This window comes from Alosa alosa, chromosome 9 (assembly GCF_017589495.1).
Source record: "Alosa alosa isolate M-15738 ecotype Scorff River chromosome 9, AALO_Geno_1.1, whole genome shotgun sequence".
In the NCBI taxonomy this organism is placed as follows: Eukaryota; Metazoa; Chordata; class Actinopteri; order Clupeiformes; family Clupeidae; genus Alosa; species Alosa alosa.
The window spans coordinates 23015206-23026355 of NC_063197.1; the positions used below are offsets into that span (position 1 = coordinate 23015206).

The 11150-nt window shown below is 40.4% G+C and overlaps 1 protein-coding gene across 1 annotated transcript; it reads left to right on the top strand.

Moving 5' to 3' along the window:
* Window positions 1-6047: 6047 nt before the first annotated feature.
* Window positions 6048-11045, top strand: LOC125301012. Its single transcript, XM_048253252.1, has 8 exons — window positions 6048-6526; window positions 6638-6807; window positions 6901-7028; window positions 7608-7711; window positions 9317-9458; window positions 9543-9645; window positions 9735-9882; window positions 10014-11045. Exons 1-8 carry the CDS (start codon window positions 6452-6454, stop codon window positions 10962-10964), a joined length of 1821 nt encoding a protein of 606 aa, XP_048109209.1. The 5' UTR covers window positions 6048-6451; the 3' UTR covers window positions 10965-11045.
* Window positions 11046-11150: the final 105 nt, after the last annotated feature.

The window sequence follows — 11150 nt, forward strand, 5'->3', positions numbered from 1 at the left end:
GCAGGTATGCTACAGAAGACACGCTGTCAGATACTGAGAGGGGGTTATGATACTGCAAGGCATAACAGTTATTACAATTATTATTTCCAAACATGCCCACCACACAAGAACTGATTGGCACCTACTTCCCAGAAAAATCAAAAGTTTGGAAAGTAAAACATCCATTAAAAAATAAAGAAATAAAGACAAAAAAATAAAAGACTATGTTTCAAGCCATTTTCAGACCCACACTCAAATGCAAGGCTGAGAAAATAAATGTGTCAAAATGTGATGTAAACAGTATCATTATCTTGTCAATTTCTACACCCCAGTGAGGATTCAGCCTCAGCTTTCACTTAAAGCAGGTCTGGCATGTGTACAGAATGTGTTTACAGCTGCCTTGTACTTATGTAGGTGGAGTTACTATTTATACATTGTCCTTGAACGCACTATGGAAGACCTTCTACTCTTATGACTTGGCTAGTATGAGTTTGAGTACTCACATAAAGATCATTTGCTTTAGAAACATTATATTAGCATAATGAAATGTCATTAGTTTCCAAACTGTTGACCTCACTGGGCTTCAGAGAAAAAGCCATGTGTTTGTAAAGGGTAAAAAGAAGAGGCAATGGGAGAAGCTCAATGAGAGACCAGAGAGAATAGAATGGAGAGCGTGCTGGTCTGAACACAGATGTGCGGAGCATTTTGCTTGAAGATGAAACTGTGGAAAATCCTTGTCATCTTACTAAAGGAAAAATATATGAAACCCACTGAGCTGACAACTCAGTATAAAGAAGAATCACATCATATTCCACAGATTGACTAAAAACGAAATGCACACACTTATGAACAGACCAGAAACATAAATATAGACAGAAATTGACAGGTTTGAGACAGGAAGCAAAATTCAGAGGAAGAAAATTGCAACAAAAAAAAAGGAGAAAAGGGTGAGTGGACAGTTGAAGACGTGAAGACAAAGACAGTTAGAACGTTCCACCTAAGTGCAAGACAGGTCAGGATGCTGGTGAACTCTCAGAGAAGAGTCCTTCCGTTCTATTCCCACACAGATCATACTAAAGGAATACATATTTTCTCAACCCAATGTCTATGTGAAGCATTTGTAGCATACTACAATAGCCCTGCTACCTTGTACTGTGCAGGTATCATATTTAAGATCAAAGATCCAAAAATACAAAAGGATCTTTCAATGCCTGACAGAACAATGCAGCACATACGGATTAGGCTGAAAATATATTTTAGTATTCCTTTAACATTGTTTTGCCAATCAGCATTAGCTTAACTCAAGCCAAAAAAATGTGTATGTTATGCTGTTGATTCTATGACAAGAAAGCAGCTGTAAAACTGAATATTAATATGAAAGTATAAGCCTGTGATATTATGTGCTGATTGCCATTGTAGGGTATACTATATTTACTTTCCACACAGAAAAGACAGGACTGGCCATCAGGGAGAAAACTGCTTGTAAATCCAATAAACAGAAAGACGTCTTACATCAAGCCGAGACAAACTACTGTGCCAATCATTTGCCTCTGTCTCTTCAATAGAGGGAACTTTTAAAGAATAAAATTAGGGGAGACCAGGTTTGCAGAGATTTGGCATGTCCATTTGTGCATCCCCCCGCTTTTGAGTTCAAGCACCATGGCCGCGGGTTAAAGGCATGGGTGCCTCGCATTGGCGGAGAGCTTTCAAACAGCATCGGGACAGGAGAGGACTGAGAGAGGGGGTTTACACACCTAACAACAGACGCAGACCAGAAGCTCCATTGACTTCACTAACCAAACTCATACCTGTAAAGAACGTGGAGGGGAGAACAGGAAGAACAGAATGAAAACCAAAATAATATGATGACAGCAAAGGGTCAAGGGTCATGCTAGGTGACATGTGGAATGACGAGCCAATAGTCCTAATCTTCTGTGCTTTTAACCTCTGCCTCGGTGTATTTCACCAAAAACACCAGATTATTGTGCATTCCTGACAAGCTATAAATCACCATAAAGAATTAGTAATGTGCAATATGTGTTGTCAGATTGATCACAAAGTGGAGTTTGTATAGACATGGTAAGTCATGTTACTGAAAAACCTGGTTCTTAAACCACATTTGCAAAGCAGTCAGGCCAAACCCTCTTTCAGAAATATACGATGGGTCACAGCTTGTCTAAGGAGGTTGAGCTGAGGAGTTGAGGCATCTACTGTACTGCTTATCACTGATACAGCAAGAATCTGGGGAACTTTAAGTGTAGGCCTATCTAAACCTGGTGCCTGAATGTACATACTTAGGTAGAAAAATGTTGTCACCGCTCTGTTGGGCAGCATTACCAAACAAATCAACTCTATTAACACCATACAGCCTAGCTAGTGTAGCTAATATGGCTATATAATTGAAACTGCATTTCATAATTTGATGGCAATTGACATTTTGGGAATTTTACAAATACAAGGTGGTTACGCAGAATTGAGTTTCTTTTTGTGTAAAGTATTCAAATGTTTAAATAAGACCTTCAACATCAACAGCATAATATAATTGTAACAGCAGTATTGGGAATAGATCTTATAAGAACAACTTTATCTTGGTTAAAAACAAACATGAAAAGCCCAACACAAAAGATAGTCAGTGGAAAAACACAGATCCAGCCTAAAGCTCCAAGTGATGTGTGCTATTAAATCATTTAGCCAGAGCAGATCCTCAAATCTTGCTAAACCAAAATGGAAACAAATGTAATGACATACCAGTGGACAGAAGACCCTTAAGAAAGGTAAAGTTCTCTCCAAACTTTTCCAAATCGGGCATTAGCTTGGCTAGCTCCTCAGCATCAGGTAGAGCTCTGGCCAGCTTTTCTGCACACAGCAACAACAAAGACAACATGAGTGCCATGAGAGCCAACCCATTTTCACACTGACATGTTTTACATCACAATCAATTATGGGATTAAAACACACCCACCTAGGTCAATTTGTTCAGTGAGCTCCCACACAAAATCAGGCACTACCCATTGGTATTCACTGAGATCAGGCAGCATGTCTTTCCACTCCTCATAAGTCTGAAAATGAAAATGAGAGACAATTCACATTTCGTATACAACAATCTGACAACATAAAGATCAGTCTGTGATAGGCCTATATAGCATGTAAAGATATGTGGCTTCCAAAGTTCCGTCTATGATGATATTTTAACTGGTTGTTGGCTATGGCATTTACAGATTCAGAATCAGCAAAATTTCCTTGGGATTTTTTTGACATAACTGACATAAGTCAGTGACATAACTGTTGAACACTGTAAGAATTAAACACTGTTGCCATGAGACTTGTGAAATGTGCAACTGAAGAGCCACTACAAAGCATTACATCATGTTCACTAGGAGGGAGTGGTAAAGGGCTGACACTCATGCAAAAGTTATCACTCTAATCTCTTCCACAGCACAGGCTATTCAAACCTCAGTCAACAAATGCACAGGTAGACGAAGACTAAAATTCAAAAACCCTGCAGTAATATTCCCTGCTGATAACTTAACTACCTTTGTCATTCATTTTCCAAGAAAAAAACATATAGCCAGTCTATCAGTTTTTTACATATCACACTATGTACATACAAATTTCCAGTGGTGCTTTGGCTCAAGACATTCTATAAAAACCTACCCTACTGTAAATTATTCAAACTCCACAACATTTTACATGGCCTAAAACTCAACATCTACCTACTCCAAAAGTCCCCTATGCACAACACATGAATGTTTTTATTTTGCCCAAACAATCCATGGCTGTTCCCTGTACAGTGCAGGCAGGGCCTATGTTTTATTAGCGATGTACTTGTACTCATAGAGTGACAGTGTTTCCCACAGAATTAAATTCCATTTGTGGTGGTTGGTTTGCTGAATTAACTTGAATACAACAGTTTTTAACAAATTAGCACAGCGTGGTTATGATGCTAACCAGATTTAAGCACAATTTAGTACAACCTGGAAAATCATTGTGTGGTGGTCAATGTTGATATTGTGGAGGGCCACCACAAATAAGTCAATGTATGGGAAACACTGAGTGACATAGATGGCTGATACTACTTAGTACATCTTCTGCAATAACACCTAACCAATGGCTCTTACCTTTTTAGCAGTGTACCCTCCTCCCACAGCTGACCCCAGCAGAAGGTATCGTAGCTTGAGCAGCCTGGAGGCCAAGCGCACTGCCCAGAAATTGCGGTGTTGTTGATAGCTATGACCCCCCTGGCCACCATATCGGTACTTGTAGGAACGCGGGGGTAGTCTAGAAAGAGAGGTAAAGTGGCGGGCAGCAGTTCGGTGTGGTGTCCTCTGGGAGTTGGCATTGGTGTATCTGTGGTGGATGGCACGGGATAAGGGGTGAAGCTTCTGGATGGGCACACCAACCCTCAGTCCCATCCTGGGAGACAGTAGGCTCCTGCAGGCCAGGCTAAACAGGATGGGGGAAAAACAGAAGCACCATGTGATATGACAAGAGTGAAACATAACAGGCAAGTGCTCGGAGGAAAGCTACATTGATTGTACATAATGCCTGCATTACACATAAATTAGATGAAAACAATGCCTCGTTGTTGCCCGTGTCAGTCATTAAAGACTATGCAATCATTTTTGCGATAATCACAACACATGTCCATCCATTACCAACTGCCTAAACCATTACGTTTCAACCAAAATGACCAACGTTGACGCTAATGTTACTCTAGCTGGATAACTGGCCAGGTAGCTAGCTTATCTGTATTTATGAATTCACTTCAGACGATAAATCAACGGCAGGCAGTTATCAACCTGCCCACTGTGGGTTACAAAAAGTGATTAATGTTAAGCACATGTTAACATATCAGACTGTCAGACTTTACATTGCTGCATCGCAGTTAATTTTCTGGCTAGCGATAACGTTACTATCCAAGAAAGTTAACCGAGAATGGCTGGCTTATTAAAGATAACGTTAGCTTACAACCATGAAAATGATAACGTTAAGATTGCATGGTTACTAAGGGCACATAATTCAATTAATAGGCACTTCTCTAGCTAAGCATTTCAGTTTATGACAAAACAGTGACAAATAATATGTTTTTGCTAGCTAACCTCATAGGATAAAACGCATGAACGTTAGCTGTAGCAAGAAGCTGCTAACGTTGCTAGAAGTCATTTAGGTTAGCCCACTGCTAACGTTAACTTTCGATAAAGAATTAGCTCAGGAAACCATGTCCAAGATTACATGGTTGTCAAAATAGTCCTGTAATATGTCCAGGAAAGTTGTTCATGCTATAAAATCGTTCACAAATACTCTCATCAACACATACAGCACCTATGCAGTCATAACAGGGTCTCTGTCCTTAGGAGCACGCCCCATACTAGCTGTAATTGCATGACAGGAGAAAGCTAGCCAGTCAACTAAAACATAACTGGATAAGCTGCCAACCGGAGTTATAAAGGTTAACTTACCAGGCAACCGCATTCCCCGCTCGCAACATTATGCTATAAGCTACAGTAGACAAATATACACCTTAATTAATTTAAAAGTAAAGACACAATTCAAATCATCTTTCCAGATGGTGGACATTAGTTAGCTTGCAAGCTAACAAGGACACAACGAGCGTCAGGAATGACAGCGGTACTTCCGAGAAGTAGTCCTACAGAAAACTAGCGCCGCCGAGCTTTCACGACCCAAATATTGTTCGTTCCTCCATCATCGCACACGCGCACACCCACGCGCGCACACACACACACAAACCTGACAGACTAAAAAGTCTAATACTTTCAGTGTTTCAGCCCTCGTGCATTTTAACCTATGATTTTAACAATGCATATTGTGCATGTTTTTATGTCTGGATATAAAACTGTGCAGTGCATTTGTGCAATAAACACCCTGAGCTGTATCGAGATAAATTATACTGAAGTAAATGATACTTTAGAGAGTGGTATATACAGAAATTTAAAAAGGGCAGAAAAAGAAAACTTCAAGGATGGAAGCAAGCAACACAAACAACACACATGCACACCATTTTTTTAGCCAAAGGTCTGTTGCCTTGGTAACTACAGACGCGTCGTGGACAGCGAGTCCTGATGTAACAGTAGTCTGTCAAGTTTAGCACGACGTGTAATGTAAAGGGGCTGTTAGATAGAGTCTTACTTTGCCTTGATAGGAGAAATGTTAGTCCATATTATAGTAGCAGCTATTTGAGTATGTTACTGGAAACCGTCGTGGTTCATTAGCTGTCTTGGTCAATGTTTGATGTGTTAAACATTCTCTGGTTAAACTTAGCTGATAACATTAGCTAACTTTAACTAGCACTGTTTGGCCTATGGACATTCTCACTCGAACGAACATAAAATATCACTGACAGTGACCGGACCATTTCCATTTTTGAAGTAGGCAGTAGTAGTGCCAGAGAGGGTTAAAGAGGAGCTTTATCTTTGGTTGTGCCTTTGTCCTTCAAAACTAAGGATGTTGGAAGATGGCTACCAGATTGCTTGAATCCTTCAATGAGTTTGACAGTTATTCCCAGGAAGTTCTGAGTAGACGTTCAAGGGTAGGTTGGCAGTGTTTCGTCTCATCTGTGTCTTAACGTGTGCAGTCACACTTCAAAATGTGTTTAAATGCTGTTGACAGCTTGTGTCGAGCCTTTTGTTTATCTGTTTAGTGGAACAAACTCAATCATGGAGAGAAGTGCTCTACCACCTTTGATGATCTCGGTGTGTCCTTTGGTGTTCAGCATGACTGGGCATTTGACCTGCCCTGCAACAGCAACACACCGAGATCGAAATTAAACATTGAAATTATACATAAGAAGAATCCAACTCGCAGACAGAGGTATGACAAGACAGCTCACATTCGAGGCCGCACAGACAAACTTTGTTGGAGTGTCTCTAAATTTGTACAGATATTTTTCATGTATCATTTTAGGAAAGCAAAGTATGTTCCCCCACCATCCCACAAAGAGCCTAGGTCTGTAAAGACAGTCTGTAGCAAAGTTTACATCTGTCCATTCACAAGCACTGAGGATTTGGCCCAAAGGACTGATGACCGCAAAGGTAAGTCTGAGCAATTTTAGGATTAAGGATACTTGCAGGGCTCTCCTTAATCAAGACATCAGATTTGGTCACTTGAGCATTATCTAATAAGCATTATTTTAAGGTTGTTTCTTGCATTGAAGTTAAAGTGTGCTTCTCTTCAGTGACTTGCTGAATATTCTACAGCTCCTGAAACAAAACACAAATTCGATGATTAACACATTGTCATTAACCTAGTTTTACAAATGTGGTTTATCTTGTTTGAATTCTTTTTAAAGGTAAAAAATGTTGTATCTAGGAGAATTTAAATCGTATAAATTCTTTCTCTTAACTGGAATGTAATGAGGTTTGAAAGACCTGGAGCAGCCACATGTAAAATATTAGAAATGTTTGCTATACTGACTTGGTCCTCATAATCCAAAATCTTGCATAATTTATAGTGGCTTTGGTTCCCTTGTCATTGATTTCTATGGTTTATGTTTGAGTCTGCAGTTTTGAAACAGTAGGATGCAATGCTATAGCAACTGCATCATGCAATTTTTCAAATTCAATGCATATTCATCAGGTAACGTGATACAGGAACTTATTATCTCTCAACAGATAAGGAAGAGGATTCATATGGCTTTATGGTTGTAAGATTAAATAAACCACAGTCCCTTGCTTCTAAAAAGTATGCACCACACAGAACGAAGTGGTCGAGAGAGGTACGGTATTATGTTAAAAGTCTGAATAATTCAGTGTCCCCTCATGCATACTTAATACAGTTCTTTCAAGCGACCAATCCTGTATCACAACTTTCAGACACAGAAATGTCTTACTACATGTTATTTGTATAAGTAAAAGGAACACTTTTAATCTGATGTTTCAAAGGATGTGCAGCAATATTTTACATTTGAAATGAAGTAGTAACTGTAAACCAGGTGTCCTGCAACTAACACTTATTTTGATTATTTGATTTAATCTAACAATCTAACAAAAATTGTGAAAAAGTGTTGAGTGTTTCCCAAAGTCCAAGATTCAGTATGTACTCAAATGCCTTGTTTAGCTCACACGCCACATGTATATTTAGTTTGGTGTCATAGTAATATATGTAGGCTAAGTTAAAGCGTAACTCTCGCCAAAATTTACTAAAAAGAAAGGGTTTGGCAAGATGGTGGCAAGCAGAAAAAACAACTGCTAAAGTGTGTTGTTCAAAACCTTTCTTTTTAGTAAACTATGTGTACACAAACAATGTTCTCAATGCTTGAGTTCATGAGACCCTGGTGATGCTTTAAGCAAAGTTGTGTCGAGCCTTGTTAGTGTTTTACAAATATTTTGATGCGATCATAGTAGTGCCCCTAGCACTCCCATTCAAAAGGCCATTTGACTTATGACTTTAAACGAAAGTTTGACTCGGGTGCATTTACAAAAAGACCCTACGTTGCATTGCTGACGCTTTAAATTAAGTAAAAGCAGAGAATTGAGGTTGTTTTTAAAATGACAAACTGATGAACGATTACCAAAATAGTTGACGATTAATTGAATACCGGTAATTAACTAATCGATTAATTGTTTCTGCCCTTGTTTCCTGCTACATTTACTCATCTGGTTTCAAATGCTTGGAATGTTTAGCTATGATCTAGTATGTAGTCAAGTCAAACTTTACTTGAAATAGTATGATTGTGATTCCATTGTATTTAGGGCAAAGTATTAGCCTGGCGGGCCATCCTATATCATTGAAATGTATAGTCTGGTATCGAACCATTCACCTCGGTTAATCCAAGGGGCGGGCAGAGAATTGTCTTTCAAACTGCCTAGGCATGCAATAGGCCAGCGCTACGACCATATCCGTATCCGGTCGGCAAAACGGCAAATACATCCTTCTTCGAAAGGAATGACTTAAGTGCATTGTGTTGCTCAACTTTCAAAGAAAAGCACAAGTCCAACTCCTCCAAAGTTGACGCCAACACCGATTCAAACAACCGCTCTTTGTTCGCCATAACCACCTTCCTTGTTGTTCACCGTCGCAGGACTGTTGTTATCCTGTTAAGCCCGCCTTAAGACTCTAACAAAATAGAGCGCTGTGATTGGATGACGTCCACGGCGTCAGCCAATAGATATCCCTATGGTTTGATACTAGACGTACAGGCTGAGCAAATTAATTTGCCGCCGCTAGGGTGCGTCTAGATTTCTAGGCTAGCAAAGTATGCTTGTAATATCAGATTTCTGGAATGATGCCTGAAATAGCCTTTTATTCATCATAATAACTGGTATAATTCACCTATCTACAGTGCGGCTATATGACTTTGCCATGTTCCCTTATCCTTCAGCTAGAACGGTTGGCCCCGATGGATGTGCATCTGAAATACAACAGCAAGGCTCTGACTGGTGGAGCCTTACATTACACCAACACTTCTCACTGGAGCTCCAGCCCCAACAGTGGTCGGGAGAGCCCAATAAGTGCATTCACAAGTAAGGCAAGCTGCAGTATCCTATCTGCGTGGACATGTGACTGTCAGGCCAACTGGATGTCTAATATCCCTATGTTTACTATAGAGGAAGAGAATGGCCATTTCACTTTGCCAGGCTCAGTTAGCAAAGTGGTGACTGAGCAACTACAGCAGGGTAATATTGTTCGGGTGACTACCAGCGAAAGACGGTAAAATGCATGTTACAACACAACATTACCATTGGAGGTAGGAATTGGCAACATGATTAGATTACTCTTTTTTCTCAATATTCTTTTAGGTCAGAGGAGAACCCTGATAAAGATCAGCTTTCCAGAGATGGAGAGCCTCTAACACAGTCGCTGCCTTTATGTCTTGATGATGAGCTAGAGAGAAACCATGCAAAAGTGCTGTCAGCTCGAGCTCCTACCACTTACAGATCTATGCCGGTAATCTACAGATTAGATCTAGCAGATTATTCATAGCTAATGTTGGGGATAAACTATTGTTTTTTTTTTTGTTCTCTCAGGAGTGAATGTGTGAGGTGATGTTTTTGACAGAATGCATATTGTTTTTTCAGATTGTTAGTGAGACATTCCCATTGGTCTACAACACTGGGCAGCCACACAACAAACCATTCAGCAGCCCAGGCTTCCACACTCTGGATCCTACAGGTCTTTCCAGAAATCGCCCCTTCCTGATGCATAATGACATCAGGGGGAGCAAAGTTCACTCTGCCATTGTCCGCCTCACGGATGCCGCACAAGAGAGGCACGCGGCCAGGCTTCAGCGCATGCCGGCCACTAAGTCGAGCCTACACAACTACCAGGAGCCGACAGAGGATGCCAGATCTGGATACATGGAGCAGAGGCTACAGAGTCTCAGGGTGCTGTCTGCAGATGGGACCCAGTACGCTGACCAGGACAGACTTCATATGCCAAGCCCTGCCTCAGGCAAGAGCTCTGCCATTCCCTTCCTCAGCCTCAAACAGTGCCCAGTCTCCTCTGTGCCAGTAGGCACAGTGCTTAATGGAATAAACCCCAAGCAAAACAGCAGGTGTAGAATTCGATCCCCAGATGACACAAGACCACCTTATAGTGGAAGTAAGACCAAAACGACCATCTATCCAAGGCCTGAGTCTATAACCTCAAACAAAACCAAAGACTCGCTCCTACAGAAGAAGGAAATAGGCTTTGTATGTATATCAAAAGCACTGATTCCCCATAAAAGTGTGGTATATCCATGCCTGTCTCAACACGGACTGCAGAAAAAAGTGTGGCACCCAGCGTCAGCTCAGCCTTTTCATGGTGTTGTCATGTCACCAGCAAGTGATTTGGAGAGTGTTGGGATTGGTGTTAGTTTATTTGCATCTAGACCAAAAAGTCACATGAATTCAGAAGTCCAAAATATGACAACTAACACACCAAACCCTGATCCCTCAGATGATCAGGAAGAGTGGTCTAACAACGATGTGCCTCTAAACAAGGATTGCAAACAGATTATAAGCATACCTACGGCAGAGATTGTGTAATTTCTGAGTTATAAAATGAATAAATTTGACATCTGCAATTACTTAATTATTTTATTCAATAAAACATGGTTAACACATGTACACATTGTTTTTGGAGTATGTTCTGGCTATACATTTAACTTGCCTAATGTCCACTGGGTGGTGACAAAGACCTATTTTGAGGTAGTCGTAGCTACGTAGGCTAAA